General features: G+C 34.8%; 2 protein-coding genes across 4 annotated transcripts; one reads left to right on the plus strand and one right to left on the minus strand.

The window, feature by feature from the left end:
* Positions 1-486: 486 nt before the first annotated feature.
* Positions 487-25,235, minus strand: LOC124411756 (sphingosine kinase 1-like). Of its 2 annotated transcripts, XM_046891135.1 has the most exons (8): positions 23,746-25,231; positions 11,546-11,897; positions 11,145-11,244; positions 10,763-11,037; positions 10,393-10,649; positions 9,485-9,580; positions 9,169-9,308; positions 8,130-8,905 (listed from the first exon to the last, which is right to left on the minus strand). In XM_046891135.1, the coding sequence occupies exons 1-8, from the start codon at positions 24,278-24,280 to the stop codon at positions 8,717-8,719; spliced, it is 1,944 nt and encodes a 647-aa protein (XP_046747091.1). In that variant the 5' UTR covers positions 24,281-25,231; the 3' UTR covers positions 8,130-8,716. The 2 variants fall into 2 exon arrangements, with proteins under 2 accessions (XP_046747092.1, XP_046747091.1); XM_046891136.1 differs by lacking the exons at positions 8,130-8,905; positions 9,169-9,308 and adding an exon at positions 487-584 and having other exon boundaries at positions 23,746-25,235.
* On the plus strand, positions 665-5,395 carry LOC124411757 (ankyrin repeat domain-containing protein 54-like). 2 transcript variants are annotated; one of them, XM_046891137.1, is made up of 4 exons: positions 665-1,273; positions 2,393-2,486; positions 2,846-3,095; positions 3,585-5,395. In XM_046891137.1, the coding sequence occupies exons 1-4, from the start codon at positions 986-988 to the stop codon at positions 4,042-4,044; spliced, it is 1,092 nt and encodes a 363-aa protein (XP_046747093.1). In that variant the 5' UTR covers positions 665-985; the 3' UTR covers positions 4,045-5,395. The 2 variants fall into 2 exon arrangements, with proteins under 2 accessions (XP_046747093.1, XP_046747094.1); XM_046891138.1 differs by having other exon boundaries at positions 668-1,273; positions 3,612-5,395.
* Positions 25,236-26,146: the final 911 nt, after the last annotated feature.

Here is a 26,146-nt window from a genome sequence, read left to right on the forward strand (position 1 = left end):
ACTGACGGATTTTGTTAACTCAACCGCTTCCCCGCTACTTAACTCGATTGTATGTTACATCGCGTGATTCCACATTGCAACGAACTACTTTGATACAAACCTAAATATTTGAGCAGCGCGTAAAGATTCGGCTGTTAAATTGGCGGTCACAATACGAAATCCAGTGATTTCATTGGCCTATTCCGTTAGATCCGGTCATTGAAATCACTTGGCGTTGACTGAAGAATATATCTTCAGTCAACGCACTTGGTGTCAATTTGTGTCAGAAAATTGGTTTATAAGAAAAGCGCCTTTACATGCAAACAATTGCGGCCATTTGGGAGCTTACGAGCGCTCTTGTGAATGGACCGCTGGATCGAATTAGACATTACGAACGCACCCATAGAACCCGTAAAAGTCTATTACCTTATTGTTACAGAGGCTTATGCATTAAGTCAAATATGTGTTACACAGCTGTTTCGGAAAAAATTACTCAACAATTGTGCGAAGTCGATGTATGAACTATCCTCCTATATTCTTCTGACCCGTTGCGCATACGTACGCTCGATGCGCTCGATGTATTATTCCCGTTTCTATGAAATTCCCTATAGGCGGCACTGTGACCGGTATAGAAATTTCTCGTTACTTGGTCGAGAATATCTGAGAAGCCTGCAGAAGGTGAGTTGGCCAGACTGTAAAGAGAATCGAGGTGAGCCGCAGCCCGCTTCACAGCTGTTGTTATTATTCTCTCATTTGCCTCTCGTACATGTTCCAGTTAGTTAAAACGCCATCGATATACGTAACTCGGCATACACACATACCGACGACACACTTGTCAGGAGAATAATAATGGTGATATCGCCGTGGTGCAGCTTGGTTCAGAATCAGCTGAGTTTTGTTTGAAAGGGAAATAAAACGGGAAGAATACTCGAAAAGCATATCGCGACAAAAAAGAAACCGTCGAACACCTTGCTGTTGTGTAACAAACATCACGCACAGATGTAAAATGACTTCTGTCGACTCCGGGGTTGAGACTGGTAACGATTCGAACGACAGCTCCGTCACCCACGAGAACAACGTCGCCGCGAATTTCAATCCTCCCCAGGGATCAAATGCTGGTAACAATAACGCGGGCAGTCATTTTCCCAATGTTGAAGTTGGACCTTCTCGTCCTCTGGGATTACCCATTGCTTCGATTTGCCCCGGCTTGACCAGCAATGCTGATGGTCAAGGTACTTCGGTACCTAGTACCTCCGGACCTTTGGTATTGCACGCCAATGCCGAGCCTACGAAGGTATGCCAATGTTATTAATAGTCTGCAAGAGGCATCAACAATATACTGCGCTTTACTATTCCATAATAATTATCAAATTACGAACCGTCCTTTTCTAGTACTCAAAACGTTCTTAGTTTTACTTATCTATTGCGCGCATGCAAACACTTTTCTATATGCTTACCTAATGGTACAGATTTATATTTACCGTGGGAGACAATTGCTATTAGTACATATAGTATCTCACATTTGACTTTGAATTTAGATAGTGTAATTATATCCAAACAGGACGTCAAATTTACTTTTTATAACATTCTCTTTCCATCGTCTTTCAGCATGTGCCCCCCTTCCTTTTCTCAGAGAAAGTTGAGAAACTTGGGATGCTCTTCATATTTTACTAGCTTTTACTCAAATTCCACGCATACCTCACTTCTCTTTTTTTGAAACCAAAATATGTTGTTGTGTTCGAGATTTTACAACAATAACATTTCAACAAATTTGTCAATTATATGATGTTTGCTTTTGTACGTAATTTATACTCGTTAGGTGCTTTGTTTTCTATTTCGCTTTTTTCATTTTTCCATGTATTCAATGCTAGAAGATTTTATACATGCCTGTATAACAACTTATAATATTAATATAACAAAAAACTAGGTCATTTGCTTTGCAAATTGATTAATCAGGTTTTTGGTGTCGGTTTTTTTTACCTTCTTATTTCCCATCGCACAACTTATGAGATACTTGCTGAATTTATAAGATATAATTACTCAATTATACTTCGATTCAGCGATTATGAAATAGAGATGCTTATATCTCACATACGTTTAAGTTGTTCTTTTATATTTTTATCTTTTCTTAGGCACAAAAGAGAATTTTGATTCAAAGTTGAATAGTGAAAGGTTATTAACAGTAAAAAAATATAATATCGATTACAAAATCATAAGCTAATAAACAGTAAACTCAATTACATTCATCTCAATGAATTCACAATTAATCAAGATATGGCACATCTAATTGTACCCAAGGAAAACATTTATTAAAACCTAGAAAATTAAATCTTTTATTCCAATTGTGAGTGCGTGGATGTTTCTTTTGTATGAAAGATAGTAAAAATTATTTCTTTCATCTTGATTATTTCAGGTTTTAGAGTTCCGCATACCACCGATGTACATAGAGCCACTTTACGGAGCGAATGGTCAACTGCTCAATACAACGATGGAGATTTTAAAAACAAGTGAGTTTGTATTTTTCTTAACGTCCTGAAGCTTGGACGAATCAAGTTTTATCGAAAACTCAAATTATCGTTAATTCTAAGTTTCACGGTCGGTATTCAGATATGGGTAATAGATGATCACAGCCCTCAGTAAAATTCGTCGGAGTATCCACAGGTGTTAAATGGCTAGTCAGTACTTGTAACAATTCCAGTTTTCGATCAAGCTTTGATCCATTGAAGTTCCAGTAGTGTTCTTGTTGTATCTGTTCTGTGAACGGTAATGGATGTTGGAAAACGAAGAGCATTTACCTCTAGACACTTTTAATGATCGATGAAATTTTTACAAATAAATCGATGCATTTATTTATCGATTGACTTAGATATGCTTTGGTCTCCGCAACGGGCAGGATCAACATACCATAGAAAAATGAAACTGCATGCCATGCAGCGCAAATCAAAGTTCAGGATGAAAACCTGGCAGGAGTTTCAAGGGCCTCTGGACGAAAGAAAAATGAGACTGGCAGCTGCAACAAACAACGTTGAATTGATGAGACGACTGCTAACAAGTGGTGTCTATCCCAATAATCACGACGAACAGGGGAGATCTCCTCTCCACTTGGCATCATCCAGGTTAGTGCTATAATTCAAGCTTTTCAGTTAGTTCATTTCTGGAATAATAAAAAAGCAAAAACAGATATTTGGTTCTTCAAAAGATTAATCAAATCATACTGAGTATTAGAATTCATTTCAGAAAAAAATTGATCAACTCAGACAGATTTTTATAATCATAAGTGAGAAAGTAGAATATTCTTCACAATCAAACTGTATTCAATTCACTAGTCTTTTACATGTTTATTCCAGCTCTATAAGTAGTAGTATCATAAACGTACGTGCAAATTTCAATAAAATTATCTTATTTTTACAAAAGGTTCAAATATTTGTAGCAGGATAATCTAATTTACCTTCACGCGCGGATCAGAGATACGAATCAAATTCTCTCTCTAAAAAAACTTGGCAAAGCCCTTGACGAATTGTCGAACTTAGCAGAATTTCACAGGACATTTTTTATAGCAAGATTCATACTTTGCGATCTGTTAATTTTATCAAGTTCGTTATCAGCGATATTTGTTTTCTCGCAATTTCAAGGGGTTACACGGACATAGTGCGTCTATTGTTGGAACACGGTGCAGATCCGAATCAACGTGACTGTCTGGGAAACACGCCTCTTCACTTGGCTGCGGTGACAAGTAAAATAGCAGTGGTAACGCTTTTGCTGAAAGCAGGAACGGACGTTCTCTCGTCCGATCAGCACGGACACAACCCTCTTCAATTGGCACAGACGAAATTGAGATTATTGCAAAGTTGCAAGGGTTCGGACATGACACGGATCAAAGAAGAGGTGCACAATGTGGTTGGCATGCTGCTCGCATATTTGCAGAGACAAAAAGATGCCAGAGAACAGGTCGAGGCTCTCAGCTCGTTCTGCTCCCGACTATCTCTGTCCAATACTTCGGATGAAATTCAAGGGGATGTCAGGGATTTATTGGCTAACATAGATTCTCTCAGTCTTGCAAGTTAGAAAAAGAGTAGATGATACAATTTGAAACTGAAAATTTTGGATTTCCATTTATATCTATTTTAGTAGTCTATACGTATATTAACGGTGTACCGAGTTTAGCATTGGAGGGAAAGAAAAAAGATGAGAAAAGTACATAAAGCAAAAAAGAAACCGAAAAATTCCGTCGATATTAAATAATTTGGATTAAATAGTGATTAGAAATTGTTCAAACTTTTAACGTTAATCTAATATTTGATCTAATTTACCGTATGTGCAAATCGTCAAATACGTATAGAGCTTTGGAAAATACAGGGTGGACATGAAAAGCGTCGTTTTGGCATTTTTTTACAATTGTAAGTATGTGTATGGTATACTCCGCCCAGCTGTTTTATTACAGTTTTTTTTCTATTCAACTCTAGCTCTCATTTATTACAGACAAAAATTAAACACAGAAAGATATTGAAAAACGGCTATTGAAAAACGGCTGAGCCGAGTCTGTAACGAATCTACGTCGCCCGACTAAAACTCAGATTAAATTGTACGCCTAATATATAATATATTGTGCAACCGATACATGCTAGTTGCACATTTTTTTAAAATTGTATATGAAGTTGAAACTCGATAAGATGGTCAATTCGACATTATTGAATTTATAGACGTGTGTAGGATTTAGCGATGTATTTATTAATTGCATTGTCTAAGAAATGATCTAATTGAAATTCGTTTTCGTTTTCGCTATGTTTTTTCTTCGATCTACATAATGAAAAATTGAATTTACATATAATAATGCATGAAATTACTTGGAAGGATGGTTTGAATATAATTATAGTTTTTAGGACTAACGAAAACACGAATTATTATCGTTTTTTGCTGATCGGATTTAATGATATAAGTTTTCCTTGGTGATGAGAACAGCAGACTGTGAAAATTTATGTAAATTTCAATCTCATTTAACTTTGGTAGCTTATAGGCAAGCTACGGTTGAGAGTTTTTGAGTAACATTCGAATTTTTCAAAGAACTACAGTTAAGTGGCGGTCAAATCAGTTGAATCTTGCAAACCGGATATTGCAATGAGTTTTCTTTTTACTGGGTTATCCTTCATATTTCATACGAATTTTGGAGGGCCCAACTCTGAAATGCCTGAAAAAATCGCAGATATTTTCAACTCAAACTATTCATTTACCATGGAATGGATAACGTTTTAGGATTTACCGTCGCATAGACGAGAGAATCGACTGACTTCGTGTAAATCGTTGTACAAACTGAATAAAAATTATAAAATTAAACAATGAATGAAAAAAAAAGTAGTAGATAAATCGCTATAAATCTAGTAGAGTATCGTACGCGGTTACGACGTAATCATACTGGTTTTAGAGAAAAGTTTAACTCAAAAACTTGAAGTATTGAATTGTATGAACTTTTACTTGCGTGATAAAGTGTTGAAACCCTAAATTTCGCCATAAATTATCAATGTATGTGATTTAAGCAATTCATATCCCAGCCCTACCACCTACTAAAAGTTCCCAAAACTCACCTCATACTCACCACATTACATATAATGATTTAATTTATGAAATTAATATGAATTACGGGTGGTGTTAAGTTGATAAGTTTTATAAAAGTTTTATCGATTTTTTAAGAACAAACTGATAGTAGCGCAAGGATGCCTCAATTTACATAACACGCATGTATGAAAAGTTGGAAAAACAGAAGTTGCCGATTATGTGTGCTGTTTTTCACTCACACATCTGTGTCTTTGTAGTAGGTACGTAGTTTATTCTGCAAACATGTAATCGTATATATAAGTTAAGTAACTTTAATACTGCGATCCCGAGCGTTATTATTTAAAGGAGTTGTAATTTTCATTTTTCTTATATATACAGCCTATATGTATACATGTATGATAGTTGAAGATTTTGCTCATTATTGTTATGTATTACTGTTGCAGCAGTCAGCTTCATTTCTTATTACGATCATTGAGTTGTATGTAATTATTTGATTGGTTTTTAAAAAAATTTTTTTTTTTTTTTTTAATTATTTTTGTAATCAACTTTTTTTTCCAAAAGCTGTACATAACTGATGTAGTATGATCAATGCATCATTTGTACATATAATACTATATTCTATACTGTAATTAGATATTACACGCGTATAATTATACGATAACTATCTCTATTAAGAAATAATTGAACACAAATATATATAAATATATGTACTATCTTGTGTAAGCTTCAGCAAGCCTGATACTTTTATCGATAAAAAAAAAAATTTTTACTCTGTAATTCTTATAAAATATCGATTGAACTGAAAATACAGATAAACGTCTTACTTCTCAATAAAGTGATACGAACGTTTCATTAAAAAACTTTTGTTCTCGTGTTGATCATTTGAGTTTACAATAAATTCATAAAAAAAAAATGTTTCGCCATTTTGGAAAACTTTGAATGATGAATTCAGATGAACAATAAAACCGTGACGACTCAAATAAATTTCACTTTTCTCGATGATACTAAAGTGGGAATTGTTTTATGTTGTCGTTTATGACATAATGTTGGAGCAGTTACTCAATAAAAAGAAGAAACATGAGAACTTACAGTGTTTCGAAAAACACAAGAGTAAACTGTACAACAATATAATAAATTCATAATTTTTATTAATACGACTTATATTTTAGTTATAATTGCCGTGACATTAGAACGAAGTGCCTGGAATGGCATTGTTTTACAATTATCACTGATAATTTTTTTACTAGTTGTTTTAACAAACAATAAAACCAAAAATAACGATAATAAATTTATAAATTGATGAACGTGATTTTCCAGTACATCGCGAAATTGACTAAAAAAAAAAAGACACAAGAGACAATCAAAGCACCAAATTTGAATTTACCTTATTTTCCTTAATTATAGAATCAGTTTTTTTTTTTATTATTATTATTTTGGTAATGCTAAAATTTCAAAGAGTGAAGCAAAAAAACAAACCATTCGAATTAAGGCTAGACTATATTCACAGAATTTCCGCACTTATCCGAAGTTGATTATTATCTCAATACTCATACAATTCGGTATTTAATCCGTGATAGAGGATTGATTCAATTTACTATTTTACTTTTCTTTCTAAAATAACATTCGATTAATTGCCTCCTGACGTTTTAATTGGCACGAAATTTGAGGGTCCAAATATCATAATAATCACTGCGATATCAACACACGTATATACATATAATCTATTTACATAAAAAAACAACGAATAAAAAACAAGAAACAAGATTTAAAAAATAAATTTTCAACTCAACCGCGGCTGAAATAATTCGTCTGCAGCCGTCAATTGATGGAATGATTGAATTAAAGTATGTAGGTCCCCTTAACTCGCTATTGATATTCCTTTTATACAGTAGAGTTCAATATGTACACATCATAGCGTCTTTGGCGAGTAGGAATTCAAGGGGAATGGAATTGAATATCATTGACAACAACAGCGATAACAGTTAGTAATTCCGATACATAATTACAGTCGCAACACGCTCTCTCGACCTATTCGATTAGGAATATAATTGCACGCTCTTATCACAATATAATGGTAATGATGTGGTGTGCATAATTATTTTGACACATACGTAAGTATACTCCTGATCCTTATATTTGTTGTTGAGCTTAAAATTTTTATATTTAACTTCTTCATCACGCATCTCGAACAATACTCATATATATTTTACATAATTTATCGTAGTTCTTGAATCATGATTACTTCTGTAATTTTTTATTAAAAAAATTCTCGTTATAAACCATAACAACAACAATGGCAATAACAACTCACGGGCAATGCCCGAAAAATCTTATTTGTATTTTGTGGTATAATGATATAATATAAAATTTTATAATTTTGTGCAGACTGGAACTTTTATTATTATTTTAATTGTTATTATTGTTATGTTTTTGCATCTCTGTTATTATTATATTTTTAACAAGTATGACACTCGATTGAAACGTCATACAAAATTTTTCTTTTCTCCGAGTACCTCAACACTTATTATAAATGCAGTTTATTGTTCTCTGTTGATTATACGTTTTCATTGACCTGTGTAGGTAAAACGTTGCAAATTGTCAAACCAAGTTCATTTAAATAAGTACCACAGTATTAATCTATGCATAATATCTAATCAGGTCTACTGGAAATTTTCCCGAATACACGAGGACGCGATTTTGTATTATACTAGAATCAATAATATATTTCTTGTCTGAAACATTAGTTGAAATTTCGCGATTCACTAAATATATACATAATAATTAGCATCTTGGAAGTCGGACCATACCGCGCAATATGTATTATAGCTTCAGAAGTGCAGGAACGACAAAGTGATTGCCATATATTTCATTTGAAAAAAAAATAGAAATTAAATAATTAAATAACGTTATCTACATCATAATAAAAAAAAATTTACTTACAGCAATTACAATATGCGAATGCAACTGCTTCGGCAGAGTAAAATACTTTCACCCGTACCATATATAATTACCTCTAATATTTAAACAAGACATAACAAGAATAGCGCAAGTGGTAAATGTGGCCCCTTGAAAAACTCAAAACAATGATAATATAATAACTAGTGGTAATGAGCTTTGAGGAATCAATGACCCTTGCGAGATAAATTTGTCTAAAACCTGAGCTAATTCGATTACAGAATTTTTGTAATCAAGTGCTCATAACGTTCGCTAAGGATGGAAATACTTCGGCTTGAAGCGGTCCATAATCTACGGCCTCCCCATCGACCGTCAAGTAGCCGACCATACCTTCGGCTGGTTCTATTCGGAATGCTTTTACAGGAATCATTTCAACCCCAGGGCAGTTGAGGTGGGAACCGTTGCTTAGACCTAATAGAAACTGTAATAAAACGAGATGATTAGTGTGAAAAGACAAAAACTTGGAAAGACAAAAAGAGACGGATTGAGACTTTGCAGATTTCTTTAGTGATCTGATTCGGGTTCAATTTTAGAAATCTGTCAAGAAATTAACGATTGAATTGCATTTCAGAAGCGACACGACCATTTCAAGGCCTTTCGTCGGATCTATCGCTTAAAGACAAACAAACAGAATAAAAGATAATTAGTAAAATGCACAGATAAGGAAAAGGAATAGTATAATACCTGCAGAAGATGTGCCCTGGTGATACCCGCTCTAATAATAAGCAGCCAAATTACACCATCAGCCAATTTAGCACGAGGCGCAAAGAGGAAATCCTGTCCAAGATGCGTCTGATAGGAGGCATGGACCATTATAAAATCACCTAAGAGAAAAGAAGGTACTATCAAACATTAGTGGAACTAAGTGTTCTACAACTGCGTTTGTTCTCACTGCTTAGTTTAATCTCCACTGACTCATCCCACGTTTATTGAACTCTGAATTGACATCAATTTAAATCAATAATAATTAGTCAACACAGTATCGCATGTCGATGCAAACCTTCGACTTGAGTCCACGTTGGAGGAAGCGCTGCAGTCAATGCTGGCAACGTGGATGCTGGGCCATACATAATTCGATTCTCACTTTCACCCCTACCTGAAAAGACAGAAAAAAACAGGGCATGTTTGGTTATTTGATTTTGTAAACAGACCGCAAAGAACGTCATAAGAACGTTGGATATTGACAGTACCGTACTTGTTGTTTTATCTGGATGATTTTACCTAGGAATATCATCTTCGATAAAAATGCAATTCATCTTTTATCTTAAAGATTTAATGTGAGTGAAGTTTATCCTCATCAAGATAAATTTTCTGTTTGTCTCCACCTTTTTCTACGCTATATAAGGATAACACACTTTACTGGAACACAGGCAACGCCACTAGTGGTCAAGAACCAGACATAATTTCACGAAAATAAATAATCCAATAAAAATGTCTGGAAGAACCTTTTCGCAAGAATATTTTTTACGGGAGAAAAAAAAAATATCTTATTGTTTGATCTAACTTTTGCTTGATCTCGTAAAATTTTGGTTGTGTAAAAAAAAAAAAAAAAAAAAAACCTACACTATCTATAGTTGATCGGGCATCAAATTTTCCAGCGCCTCGATAACAAAAAATTATTCGCGGCAACAACGTATTTTTTTCGTCACCCGCGAAGAAATATTTCGTCGGATCAACAGTTTTTTTTTTTTTTTTTTTTTTTTTTTCCCCAGCGTATTAGGAATCTCTCGTTTTTACAATTTTATCTTTGATTACCTACAAATGAAAATGAGAACGATGTTATCTTTTAAAGTGATAATTGTAAGAAAAATAATGTTAAATTTTATCTAGATGAATTTTTATACGAACAATCTTATCTCCGTCTAAATGACATTAATACTCATCATTTTGTAAAACGCGATGTAATACCTAGTTCGGCGCTTTGCGATTCAGAGAAACTTTGATAACTGGAGAGACCTCCAGTACTGTAGTATGTAGACTTTTTCGAAGTAACCGAGTAGAAGCTGTCGAGCCTCCTTCTGTGATTTTCAGTTTCCAGAGCGAGGCTCTCGGTCATAACTTCGTCGACATTGGCGTCCAAACCGTTTATCCTCTCCTGAGTATCGGCCATCTGATCACCGTCGATCGCGTCGTGGTAACTCCTGGATTCGCAGATAGTCGAGTACCTGAATTCGATGTCAAGCATAGTTTAGATTCTCCTTTTCTTTCGAATTGATTCTAAATGCGAATAATGCAAAGTGACATGTCGACTACATGTAAATATTTCAATTACGATTACCGGTCTAGTTGATCCCCGTAGCTTTTTGAATGAGAAATCGTGCCGATGTCGGGTTGCCGATCCTTCTGGAATCCGTTGCCGGTAGTGCCGTTCTCTTTTAGAATCGGTTTGTCGTACGGCAGATAAGACACTTTGCCTTTGTACGTTCTGAGCCCGATTATTCGTGCCAGGCTCCAAATGGTAAACCTTTGACCACCGATAGCACGAAGTTTTTCGCTCTCGATGTCAATGTCGGACATCAAACCCCAGCCGACGGAGAGGAACGAGAACATTATCTGAAATGATAGGACGTTAATAATTTGATTTTTGTTACTCTTGTTTGTTTGTTTCTTTTTCTTTGATTTATTCGTACATTGATACACTAATTATAGAATATAATCACCTGATTCCTCGTCTCCACTCGCACCAAGTCCATAGGTGTTTTTTTACACTTAACGACTGATAGAGTGCTGATAAGCATTGGATTCAGGTCAAACGGCTCTCTGAAAAATAATCGGGAAATAGGAACTGTTGCGAGATTATTTATAGTATTGTCGATATTATTCTTCGCTTAACACGCTTATAGCGGAAACAAAACATTATAGAAAAGAAATTATTAGAAAAAAAAATCTTTCTAGTGAATCAAGAATCAAGAATTGAAAAAGTATTGAATTGAAGAAATTCTATAAAAAATAATGTAAACATCCCGATTTAGGATGAATCAAAACCGAATTACTGATATCATTGTAATCCTCTGAAAGATGTAAATGGCAACATTAACGAAAATATAAATCGTTCACTAACTGTGTAGCATGTGCGATGGACTTGGCGAGGCCATTTCCGGATCCGCAAGGGATGATGCCGAGAGGTAACTGCTTCACGGCTTTCTCCCAGTCCGGCCTTTCGAAGAGTCCATTGACGACTTCGAAAATGATACCATCGCCACCGACCATCAGCAAGCCACTCCATTGGTAGATATCCTTCGACCTGACAAAGTCCCTGGCGTAATTTGGGTACTTCGTGATATGGATGTCGTACGATCTCTCGGCCTCCGACAAAATCGGATGAACTCTCCGTTGGAACGTTTCTCTCGCCCTGCCTGGTCCCGATTTCGGATTCAGTAGCACCAACAGCTTTCGGTCTTCTCCTGGGCACGCTTGAGAATGAGAAGAAAGAATAGAAGCTATGTTAAAAAGAAAAATATATCAAATTTTCAAATTACTATCTCCAAATAAAGTTGAAATATTTTTTTATTCAGTGCAATCAATTGATAAGTATTGGATATTAATTGTTAATTGTAAACCATAAAACAATTTTTATAATATAAACATAATGAAACAAAGTCTCTGTCAGTTAAATCTTTAGGTTTTGGATTAGATTCGAATAAACTAAAACATTCTCAACAATCAAAACTATTTTTTTTATACAGCAATTATTTTTTCATCAACCTTGGCAATTTCCCCCAAAAAATTAAAAATTTGGAAATATTCCGCAGAACGTGTATTACTCAATAGTTATTCGATTTATTCTGCACAGCGATATATTTTCTACAAGAATCTTTGATGGAAAAAATAATCGGTAATTCTTAATATCCTCCAGCACACCTTTATTGTTTAGAAATACGTAGTGTCGAATGCCACATCACGGCCGCACGTGTGCATTGTTCATAAATTACAAGATTAGCATGTAGAGAATGAGCGGTGCATAATTATTCTCAAGGTCGTTGTGTGCATTTCAAATTTCTATTCAAATACTTAAAAATCGGTATTTTTGAATTATCAAGTAATTTTCTTGTAGTGGTAGTCAGACAGGATGCAAGGTGGATCGTAAATTTTAACAATAAATTTTTGTGCAGCGAACGCAGCAGCGTAATAATAATAACAACAACAATAATACTAATAATAACAACAACAAATCGGTCAACTTCCAGAAGTCAGATTTGAGTCGATAAATGTCAAGTGCGATAACATTTTATGCTCTGCAATACAGGCATGATAACGAATTATGCTCGCATTAAATTTGTGCAGTTGTTTTAACGACGTACGATAAATTACAATGGAAAAGAAAAAAGGCTGTGTTTGAAAAACGACTCAAAGTCGGCCTATCGGTTTGTCGATTTGACGGAGATCGAACGAGGCGCCAGCTGGCGGTGGCGTCCTGAAACATAACGACCGTTACAATTTCGAGCGTAAGCAGCGATTAATCGGAAGTTCCGTTTCAAAATCACAGTCACGTTTAAAATTAATGTTATTTCCGGCCGTATGTTCATGATTTATTTCCAATGAATTCGATCATGGTGGATCAGAGAAAAATGTGGGCAATATACATGGGTATTCCGTGCCAAATAAACCTGCTGCGAGAGTTGACATTTTTGATTTAGGCAACCCATTCATGAGATATGAATTTTCCAAAATTTGAATATATTTTTTCAAATGCTTATAAATTTTTGAAGTATCAAGCAATTTGAATATTTTTTTTCCTCAAATTGTGTGTTTTTTTAGTGTACAATTTGAAAATACAATGGAAAATAATGGAGATTTCAAGCTTGAAGTTAGAAAAAACTAGAGTTTTCTAAACATTTTGATATATTTTTGCATTTCATTTTCGAAAGGTATATATATTAAAAAGCGAACAATTTCAGGAAAAAAAACATTCAAATTAAGGACGTTGTCAAAAAGTTATAAGCATACGACAAATAGATTAAACAAATTTTTGAAAATTCATATCTCCTGAACGATTTCAGTTTTCAGTTTTCAGGCCCAGCGTAATTTTGCAAATATGAGTCGTAGGTGACCACGCGAGGATTATGCTTTCCACTTGAGGCGAAAAGATCGTTGCCTCTTTGTTGGACGCGATTCTTTATACATAACAAGAGGAGTATATTACACGTTTTTTCATAAAGCACAAAATTGAGGTTAGGGTTGCGTAATATCACATTTGTTCGCGCCAGCGCATGCGCGCAGTACCAAAAAAGCCACTTTTAAATCCTACTTCGCGCATGCGCATTTGCAATACACTGCATGTGGTCACGGATTCTGGGACGACTAATTTTTTGGAGAAGTCTGTTACGTTGGTAATACAGATTAAGTGGGCGGAATCTGCATTGCCAACGTAACAGACTTAATAGTCTAAGAAATTAGCCGTGTCAGAATCTGTGATCACATGTGTACATCAGTTAACTATGCAAACGAATTATGACGCACGGATCAACTAATTGACATGCGAGAAGATGTTGCATATCGGTTTACGTTTCTATCTTTGATCTTATCGTCAGAAGAGACGACTCGCAAGGTAAGATAAGCGTAAACACTTATTATTTCAGCCTTAAAGTACGACGTTATATTTCAGCAGTACGTGCAAAGACGATATATATATATATATGTGCAAACGTAAGCAAAACTTTGCACGCTTGGTGAGATAATCGTTTTGTTTTCATTCGACTGATTATGTCTATAGATGATGAATGCTGCGAAAAGAACGTGAGGAAAGAGAAAACACAATTTTCTTGTCATTATTACCGTCATTTCGTATTTTCATTTACGTCGCTGAATTTTAACCTTAAAATACATAAGCTTTGATAAACGAAAAACATCCAATATGAATAGAAGTTGAAGTACAAGAAGAAGAAAAAATTGACGTATATTGACGCGAAGTTTGTTTCAACGACGTTCGAGTTTTCGAACTTGTATTATACAAATCTTAAGTTTTTTTTATTACTTTAAACAGTTTCTTTGTAGAACGGTAAATAAGTATACTGTACATTATATAATATGAAATAAATCAGCGTTCACCTTGAAAATGAACAATAAATAACGATAACGAAAACAAAAAATATGCGCGTCGTTCAACAAAATCGACTGTTTGCGAAATAAAAGAAAACATACCGTGTGTGGTTATACCTACGTAAGAGCAATTAGTTACAAATAAACCTTGTATAATTGAGTGCTTACCTGCCTACCTAATAACATTGCATGTGTACACATGTGTGACTAAAGTGTATATACGAGGAAATAAATTTACATAAAAAAAGTGGAGGTAAGTAGGTAAACCGAGAAAATGACAATGAAATGATACGTATATTTAATTGCGAAAGAATTGCGTCATCAATCACTCCTACACGACGGGTACGTAAATACATTATTCCTAATTTGTCAATTAGTCATTGAAGACGTGTTGTTTGGTTGTATTGTATCCATGAAACAATACTTAGGTGGCCAAGGTTACGTCAAGGAATTGACGTATCGCTTATGATGCGAATTGTCAAACTCTGCAGCCTCCGGATTATACGAAGTCGCGTTTTTCCAGGTCGAATTGGCGTGGAATGCCCCATATATATATATATGGCATTATATGTAGAATCTTGCAATTTTAAAAAGAAATTCAATTTAATAGACTAAAATAGAAAGAAAAAGAAACAAGAAGAATAATTAATAACTTCCATACTCAAATATGAACGTAGATTTTTCTAGAAAGAGAATTAAGAAGATTGTGGCAAAACGAAAATAGGAAAAAATTATAACCTGATCGTTGGACTTTCACCGTCTGGTTTTACAATTCTAACACTTTTTCTCTCTCGAGCCATAAAAACAAATTTACATGAGCGTGTTTCGTATCCACATCATCGTTAACAGGAAGAGTTTGTTGTAAACATTTTCAAAATACATTATCGCGTCTTTGATTGTGAACACATAATTTTGACATATTTAGAAATGATTTATTCCTTCGATTTTCAAAATTTTTTTCAATCGAATTGTTTGTAACAACAATAATCTACATTACATCGGAATAATTAATCTCGAGTATTGAAGACCTATTATTATCCTATCAGAAACAAGAAAAAAAACCGCGAAGAAATATGTTGAAAAGTTCTCTAAATATACAAAAAATTGGATCGATATAAAATATGTGGTAAGAATACTTATTACTGACTGACTGAAAGGGTTGAACAACTTTGGACACTGAAGATTGTTTTCTAATAACGTGTAAAGTAGATCTTTACAAAACTTCTTAATCTCAAATCATCCAATTAGTTACAAACAAAAATAATCTACAATATTTTTTTTCAGTATAATTGATCATTTTTCTAAATTTTTATGTCTCAAACTGTTTTGCATCATGACTATAGTGCACATGCGACATAATTGCACTGACGATGTTTAATTGTAGACAATTGTGCAGCACTGCACCTCGTGGCTAATAGATTAGTGCACCTGAATGCACGACGTAGAAACTTGAGGCTATTGTATAATAAACATGCAGCAGCTGCAACACGGAAAATGCATAGAGCATTGTTCAAACTCGCATTCACTCACCTCGGTAGGTACTTTGTGTCTAACACAGTTTCGTAGATGCGAAAGTTTGAGCAACTCTTTGGTCTGCTGCAGAAATCTAACATCATTCATATTTCTGTTGGAATATTCATAAATATTTAAAACGCAACGATTTAAAAAACAAATAACAATAATTAAAAATTTTTTGCCAACAAGTTTTCTTCTATTATAAATGTCCATATTCCGAACAGGGATTTTCTCAGGCCTTTCTGTATTCTACGTTTCCAACTTTTTGCCACAAGAGTTAAAAAGCCAAGAAAAAAGAAAAAAAAAAGAAAAGAAAACTGAACACAGTTACACGATCGCAATAAATTAAATTCACTTCAGTTTGGAGAATGATAGAGTTTGTTTACGTAGCAAACAAGTTTGCAATCATCATTAAGGCGTTGTATTTATAATTTTCTTTAAAAATATGTGTGTACAGTTGCGTTCAGAGATTAATTTCGTATACCCACAACAAGTAGATGTGAAAAATTTCATAACGGGGGTTTGCAAACCCCTTTCACTTCTGTAGTTGTTATTAAACGATCGAGAACAACCATAGAGTACTCACAAGGATTTATATGCTGTACACGTACGGCCCTGATGTCAAGGTAAAAAGCGTTCGCAACATTACGATTTACTGTGTGTGCGAGGCGTGGTTGAGTGTGAAAATTTTGCACGGTGTTAACGGAAAAAAAAACGAAAACATTCGAAGAAAAAAAATTTTTAACGAAATTTATGTGGATAAAAATAGATTTTTTTATTTTATTTTTTTTTATCAGAAACATCTTTACAGGAGGAAAACATTGTTTGACAATGACAAAAAGACAAAGTCTAAAAAGATGAAATGAAAAATGTTTTATTATATATGTATAATTTACAAAGTATGTAATAATATTCAACACACTTTTAGATCGAGATTTGGTAAAATCGATCTTCTTTCAGATCATCAAGAATTTAATACACATAATGTTGAAGTCTGGTTAGATAAGGAGAAAATGTGGTTCGTATATTATATATCGTTTTCTCGAGAGGCAGGAGGCCTCATAATTAGTGAGATTAGAATTTCAACTTCCGGAGCCTAACGTGGCTCATCGTCAGAGTAATAATTTACCACAATTTTTTCTCACTCCGTTCGTTAATATCTGTTAAAGAATTTTAGTGTTGTAATTTAAAATTCAGATTTTTCACTTTCATTACAACTCTTTTTTTTGTAATATTAAATTCGATCATTTTATACACGAAAAGTGATTTAGTATATTATAGATTTTTTTTATTTTATTTATTTCTCTTCATTTGAGGATATTTCGATCGTTTCATTTGGAGTTTTTGAAATAATAGAATTTTACAAATTTTATGAAAATTCAAGGTGAGCTAATTAATTTGCAAAGCAATGTAGATTTCTCCAAATACTTCTGTATAAACATCTGATATAATCCATCTGTAATTGGATGACACGAATTTTGGCAAACGCGTTCAAGAAACAAATCCTGATAATACCTAAGAAGAATATTCTTTGCATAATTCAGTCACAGTTTCATAGATTTATATGAAAATCGGTTTGGGTGTAAAGATGGTAAAAATTTCGTTCAATTTCCTCATTTATTATTTCATTTCAATTTTTCAATTCCCATGACCGCCATTACGTGGCAAGAATTTGTCAAAAAAAATTGCTTCGCAAAATTTCTAAGAAAAAGTAAACACGCCCAGTTTGCAAATTTTCTGTAACACACAAAGAATATAAATTATTCGTTATCTAATACAAAGAAATTTATTTCCTCCTCTTACCAACCTGAGTTGTAATTTTTCCTCTACGAGATTAATGAATTCATTTCAGTAGTATAACACACTACTAGGTGTACATAAAATGTCCTGTAAATACCAGCCAAAGACAGAGTGTAAATATTCAGTCGAACAAAAAAAAAAAAAAAAAAAATGAGGGAGTAAAGAAAAATGTTGACAATAAGAAAAATAATAATTATAGTAATAATAGTTGTATGTGGTTAAAAATTACGTAGAAATATCCGGCTTACAAAACCATTAATTCCACAATCACGCGATGCATGCGACATAATATCTTTACTCATGTCCGTACACATTCAGAGTGAATTGCTATAACGACCGAATGGCTTATTGCGCATGCGCTGAAATTCGAGAACAAGATCATTTGTTTTGTCAAGGTGACCAACATTTTTCAGGTCACATACATCGCGGCGACCTGTCATCTGTATTTATGAATGTTGGTCACCCTGACAAAACAACTGCTATTGCTCTCGAATTTCAGCGCATGCGCAATAAGCCATTCGGTCTCGTTATCAATTAACTCTCTGTACGAATGTCTGTAACTCTACACCATATTTCTTTGGTAAGATTTTTCTCAATTTTGTAAATAAAAAAAAAAATAAATAAAAAAAAAAAGTCATAAAAATCAGGTAAATAAATATGTATCCAAAATATGGATAATGTGAAGAGTTTTTTTTTTGTTTTTGTTTTTGTTTTTTTGTCATGATAATGACGATAATCGTTTTTCTTGCGATCTTCCGCAACGTCGTCAAAATAAGGATCTAAATCGTTGAATCATCTATAGAAAAACAAAACCGACAATGAATTATTCATGAATTATAACTGATCTTAAGACTTACTGTTCGGATACGTCACACTTGTAGAGATATTGAGTACTTACGTATGTACATCCATACAACTATAAGAAGCGTAAGTCACGAATCATACCGCGATTTGTTTTAAATTTGTTTCCAACCACGCGTTTGATTCGATTTATTCCAAAGATTGGAAACAAAAAATACTGTATAATGTATAACATCGATAATAGCTGAACGTTGATGTTAGAATGTTGAAATAACAGACACGCGGTTATGATTATTGCTAAAAACATGCATGTGTGAAACATGAATTGAAAGGCTTTGATCCTATCGCAGGTAAATCAGGTGTGACAATGAATAAAATAATTATTTGTCATCCGATTACACGGTGTGAAAATATCGAGATTATTATGATATGCGTAAGAAAAACGTTCGATTTCTTGTGAAATTTACCGACTAATTGCGGTGATTTTCAATTATAAATTTCAAACATTTAGGCCTGGAACGACGTGGGTTTACGGATCTGTACCTCAGTACGTAGACGTAATTATGACGAAAAAGTTGTTTTTCTTTTATCATTCGATATAAATTTTTCATAAATTTCGCATCTTTCGCGTCATCGAGGACAAAATTTGCAAGGCGGACTCGAGACCAGTTTCTCATTGAAATTTTTATTCACGCGACAGACGGAATGAATCATATTTGCGGTTCAATGATCTTTTTTTAAGTTGGTTTATTTAATTTTTTTTTATCCTATTATATAATAGCCGTAACAAAGTTTATTATTACATTTAGCGAAATCGAAAACAGATTTTATTATACAAGAAACTAGTTCCAAGCTATTGAATTACAGAAAAAAGAAAAATAATTTATTATACATAAGGATAATAAAGAGAAAGAGAAAGTAGGATTGAACGATTTTGCATGATTGTATGTATCAATCAATCAATCAATCAATCAATTCTTTCCTTGCGTTAGGCGCAGATATAATTTTTTTTTTTTTTTTTTTTTTTTTTTTACTTTTCATATAACACAGTGTAAAGAATCGATTGTACAATTCTAAACTCGATCACAAATGATCGTTATGTAAACTTTATTCTATTCTTTAGATTATTATACCAAATTACAGAATTAATAAAATGGCATACGAACTTTGTACGCTGCAGAGTTTCGCTAAATTTTCATCATCATTACTATTAATGTCTTCTTTTTGCGCTTAATTTCTAGTGACGTGAGTCGTGTATTCGAGAATGACTATGCAGGAGTTCATACATCCGCAGTGGCAGAGATCCTTGGATCAATAAAAAAAAAAAGTAAATCGCAATCACAATAATCACGAACAACGAAGGCAATTTTGGTAAACAACGTATTAGAGCAACAGTCGTTTAAAAATTGGAACCTTATTCTGTACTATTTCGACATATGAAGTGAAACGTGATAAAATCTCACGATCTCGAGAAGAGAAGCTTTTTATCTTCATCGATCATTCCAGATAACGAATGCCGAGATTACTAACCTTCGATCGGGTGTGACACAAGAATCACGACACAATAACAACGTCCAGGTGGGTTTCTTACTTTTACATAACAAGGTCATTAACCTCGTTGCACGTAGCATCCTTGCCTACGTCCTACCTACACACCACACCATGTACCTGAGCACAACATGCATCATAAGAACCCGAAGAGTGTTCGTGTTTGTTGCAAAATACATATACATGCATGCCGCATCGATTCGCCAGCAGGTCGAGGGTTCGTGGAGCAGTACAAGTAGCAGATCTGGTGATGCACTGCACCATGTGATAAAGCAACTGCGACTCGTTGACGTTGTTGTCGCAGTCTCCGAATATGTATTTACGTGATAAAAAGGACTCTGAGGATATCAAGTTTCTGGAACATTCTAGGTGAGACTGTCCTTCAAACTCTTTTGCAGATTTCTCTAAATTTATACCCGAGTCCACGTAAAAATAAAACGCAAAAAGTGTTTATCGGTAGTAACATTGAAGATGGCGGATCAAATATGGCGGACGAAAATTTCAAATTCGATCGAATTTGGAGGAAAAAACTCGGATCAAGGTTTCAGTATGGCGAATCCAATCAGCGAAAAATTTTTTGACATTTCAAATTATCGTCCACCATATTGAACCCGCCATCTTGAATTTTTGTAATTTGATTTCAGATTCGTAATCGGTAACCCCGAAAATGATTTTCGGGAATTTTTTCGGCAGGGAAAAATTGAATGGATATTTTCTAAACACTGAGGATTTCTCATCACTACCTTAAACTATATCTGATAATTTTTCTTTCAAGTCATTCTTTTTTTTTTCAAGTCATTTTCATTCGCGTCCAATCTGGAATTCGTAATTTTGATGTTTAGATTATTTTATACTGTGGGATATTGTTAATAACTCGAAAACATCCATTCAATTCTTCCTTGTCGGAAAAATATCTGAAAACTACTTACTTTTCGACCTTCTAAACTAGGTCTCCCTTGAAACGTGTCAGTTCATAGTTCATAGTATGACTCTCATCCGTTGTCAGCACGACTTGACTCTATCCTGCTCAACAGTAATTATGTTAATGGCTGACATTGCGATGATCTTCTTTGACTTCATTTCTCTGTTAAAGTTTTCAAGGTTGGTTTTCGTGCTTTGCTGGTAGTCGGTGTTCTGGTTTGTGAATGTCTATCAACGTATTCCAAAGAGTCAGTTTTATCAACGTTCATACTACAATTGATGTAATTTCCACGCCGTTTCAACCGTGAAAACTATTTCCTCGTCTTTCATTTATTTGAAGATTTTATTTTTCATTATGTTATCGACATTTAATATTACTTAAATTTTCCTACCGATCATTTGGTTTCCTTAATTATACCGGGGGGGGCAAATTGATTGCTCGTTAAATCTGTTTTCGTCGTAGTTTTGATCTACTACGTACGTCATACCGCGGTATCAAATGGAAGATTCATAAGAAATTATTCGAGTATATTATACGAAAAAAATAACGGTACGAGTAAGTATAGGTATTTTCGAAATTCCTACGCATAGCACGATGATATAATGATAGAAAAATATTATCCAAACGACCTCGAAATTCAGGAGACGTAAAAAACAGGATTGGTCATCAAATTAATTGGCAATCAAGTTTTAAATTATTGAATGCAGAATGAAGTCGGATCAACTTGCTTATCGCTGTATCTCGCGTGGTATATCAGATAATGAAGTGCAATATTTTATTAACAGCATAAGTACGATGGATGATATGGATGATATGATCGCGCGCCGTGTTCGCATCATCAGTTCTGCTGTTTGCTGCTGTTGGATAATGGCACGTTGCATACACGCGAACGAGCAACGTTCATCCAATTTGACTCCCAAATTATGTTGCATTGATAAATTACTCGTCGCAAGAACTAAATTTATCATCATTCGTGGTGCAGGAGCATGGCGGCAGTTATAATTATAAATTCGCCAATACAGAAATCAACTTGCAATTTAAGAAGTTTGAAAAAAAGTTATACAAATACCAATTCATACCATCAAGATCAAGATTATAAATTTTATAACAAAATGTAGGTTTACGTTATCTGTATCTTTTTTACAAAAAAAAAAAAGCAAAGAGTAAAGAATTTTGACTCCCTTCAAATGTGAAAGGCTTAAGTCAACTTTTAATTCTCCATATTTCCCCCAATTTATGGGGGATTTTTGTGGTAATTTAATATCAACATTTCAACATCCGATTGGATATTTTAGCTTGATATTTTTGATAAATAATTATTTAACGTTGCTGCACGAATAATATTTTCCTAGATTCGAAACTCCGTGAACTTGAGAATGTTCTCGAAAATTTCTTGACCAGGAACTAGTGTGATAATTAAGTATAATTGTAAGATCGCGACGATATTCCGGGAAACCCAAAAAATATTTCTCACTAATGTCTTGTTTTCATTAGCATGGATTATTACAATGAATAAATTATACATAATTATTACAAGTTTGTGAAGTAGGTACATTAAGTCGGCAGCGTTTTATGATCAAGTACTCGAAGAAATTTCGAGACTTTAATTATCATTCGTGAACTAAAGGCGATGTTTTTATTTCAAAATTGTTCAACTTTTTCCGTTCAAATTGCACGTAATTTTTACAAAATAATTCGACTACAATAATTTGAATGTAATTTATTTTAACAAATTACCGGTGTAAGCTATCGTCATTGAATCTCAGCGTTCAAGTAAAAATTATTGCAAGTTTAATATCCCATAAATTTCTATAACATTGTCGAGTCGCGAAATAAAATCAGTCACATTGAAAAAAATTTAGGCTTAGAAATTATTCGATGTTTTTCCTAACTACTGTGCAGAATTACAATTGAAATATAAGAAATTCAAGTGATTTTAAGTGAATTGAAATAGCTTTTTGACCATACTACAAACTATATATATATATGTATAACAACTACGGTGTGGTTATACAAATTTGTTTACGTACAACTTAATTAATATTACGCATGATGATTTTTTCACGCAAGGTAAACCTTTCGGTAATGATTGTGTCAATACTTTATGTCATCATTTCCATACTTCAGGTTTAAAATAAAATTCCCAAGTATTTCAGGTTTTTCCCAAGATTTTAAGAAGACTATTTAACTAACGAAATAAGAATTTCGCGTTTCGCAAGAAGCTTGGTCGCTTGGGACTAATATCATTAATCGAGCTGTCGATTTTTGTAATGCTGCCGATAGCAGCTGTAGTAATTTTCGTATCAAAATTACCAAATAAGGTTTCAAAGTCCAGTTTCCACATTTCAAAATCATTTCATAGCACAAAAATACTCGCAATTTCGTGACCGGAAGTTTGATAGATAATCCGCGTAATAAGTTTTTACCGACCGAGAAAAACCTTATTTATATTGACTACCATCAGAACTCACGCATGCATCAAGATTGACGAAAAAACATTGCAACTATTGCAATTCAACATGTGCAGCATTTTAGTAAATAACGTTTCACCCGATCGATAAAGAAGAAAACAAGTCCTGACGAATATGGAAAAACGTGTTTCCGGCTGTAGTGCGAAAAAATTTTCTGTTTCTTACCACTGAGAAGGAGTTCCAAATTAGCGTCGGTAGGGCTGAGGAGCGATTTGGGAACGGGTACCCTGGCGATGAGGCACTTGATGGCGAGTCGCCACCTGCTGGCTTCCCTTAGATTGTCCTCGTACTTGTCGAAGCTGCGAAACCTGAGGGTAAGAGTGCTTCTTTCGCGCCTTCTGGCACCCTTGACGCGGGGTTTTTTCATCGGGTAAGAGTAGATGTAGAGGTAGGCGGACATGTCGAGCTCGTCGTAGGGCTGGAAGTTTTCGCTCGATTCAACGACCTTCAGTTGGGTGCGAGAGGCGCCCGGGTGACAGACACAAGATCCGGCGTTCCGCTTCTTCGACCGCATGCATCTGCACCCGATAATATCGCTCAACGCGATGGTTTCGGTCTTAGTCGATCCGTTGCTCTCCTTTTGGAGGCTGAGACCCTTCTCCGTGAGCTTGACTCGGTAAAACGTGTTTTTCTTAGAAGTTATGTAAAAGGTTTCCTCGAGCACCGGATCTGCCCGGATCGCCTCGCCATCCCCTTCCATCACAATTAATCTTATTTAATTAGTAACAATTGCCAACGTCGCGCCGTTTCAAACTTGGGTTACCGGCCGAGTTCTCGTGCAGATGTTCTCTTGTCTTTTTTCTTTTGTTTTACTCCTCCTCCTCCACAATGCTATGTCACATTTCAATGAAATCACGTTATATTTTTATTATTAATGATATCGTTACTCGTGTGATAGAAACTTTACTCCATTATTGCACACGAAAACTGACAAACACGCGCACACACATTGCAGAAAAACGAAAAAAAAAAATAATCGAACCAGTGTTTATATCAGATAAACGGCTAGAAACGGCGCGATGGATAATAAATTCGCATAGCATTTGCACGCCGAGTAGAATTCTCGATAAGATTAAACCGCCTTTTGCAACATAATACTGAGGCAATAATCGGTAGGTCTCAAGCTTTGTTTCACGCTATAATCCCCAATTGTGTGCGTATGAACGTCATCCGCACATTCGCGTCGATATGATGCAGCAGCAGCGAGTGGTTAAATACCCCACGCATCATCGCGTTCCGTAGCTCAGGTGGTGAGTGACAACGAATTCCGTCATAATTTAACCCCCGACAGCCAGTGTCCAGGAATTCCTTCGACCGTATATCTCGTCGTTGTTTCCGCAACAATCCCAGCTCGAATTACAGCCGGTGACGAAAAAGAGGAAGCCGCGAATATCGCCGTATATATTACTTAATAAATAATTAAATAAAATCGTCCACTCGACAAACAACCGCTTTCTGTTATTCGTTTGCTTATTTTCTCGATCGTTTGTTTACTATTCACGTCCTTTTCTCCGCTCGGAAACCAGCCAGTCGATTGCGCGGTGCCCGCCTCGCGTGCTGCACTGCGACAGCAACACTTCGCTACTCTGCTAACGGGATACTACACAAGTACACACTGATCGCCGGGTCGCTCGTATCTCGTGAAGTTGGTCTCGATACCGTCTACAGACTCGTGTCGCTCCCCCCCCCCCCCCCCCCCCCCAAGCCCTATACCACTCCGGCGCTGTACGACCGGCAGGTGTATGTGTACATTTACCTCTATAAGTATTTATACTAATTATCAGTTTTGCGAATGCACTGATTGACCGACCGTGGTATGAGTTCTTGTCTGAAAAAACTTATCACGACGATTGTCACTGAAATCATGCAGTCGTGTGGGGGAAATTCTCGGCACAGAGTTCCGAGTTGTATGAGAATTGTGATGCCACCTGGTTACATTCCGGTGAAACATTTTTCGGATGGGGTGGGAAAGTTTGATACGAAAATTTCCTACTGTTACCGATCTAATGTTTACACTTTTGGCATGAATATTGAATTATACAGTTTTTAGGCGTGCAGATTTCTGCGCTGATTGGGAGGGATAATGTACTTGTTCTTGACCGACTGATTACCATCGATATAATTCTTCCAATTATTCGAGTAAATCGTAATATCTGTGAATGAAAATTAATTTGATACTGTAATCTGGGATTTATTTAAAATAGTGCAGTTACTCAGGTACCGACTATTTCCTTATGGACCGTTAAACATTTTTATGAAATAAACTAACATGTTAGAACTGTGATTATTCGACCAGGTTTTAGAAGCATCTAGTTTTGCCGTTGAGAAACTATAATAACCTCGTGAAATGCAAATATAATGCAAATACCATTGATCTCTCGACGTTACAATTCAAACACATAGGTAAAGAAAATGAAGGTAACGTCATTACATTGCACACAGCGCATGAAACTGCGGAGTTAAAAAAAAGTACCGTGCGTTTATAAATTCGATTCTTTCAATATTTGAAATGTTTGAAATGAAAATACTTAATGGTGAAACAAGAATAATTAAAACTTGTCCTCCG

This window comes from Diprion similis, chromosome 10 (genome assembly GCF_021155765.1).
Source record: "Diprion similis isolate iyDipSimi1 chromosome 10, iyDipSimi1.1, whole genome shotgun sequence".
Taxonomy (NCBI): Eukaryota; Metazoa; Arthropoda; class Insecta; order Hymenoptera; family Diprionidae; genus Diprion; species Diprion similis.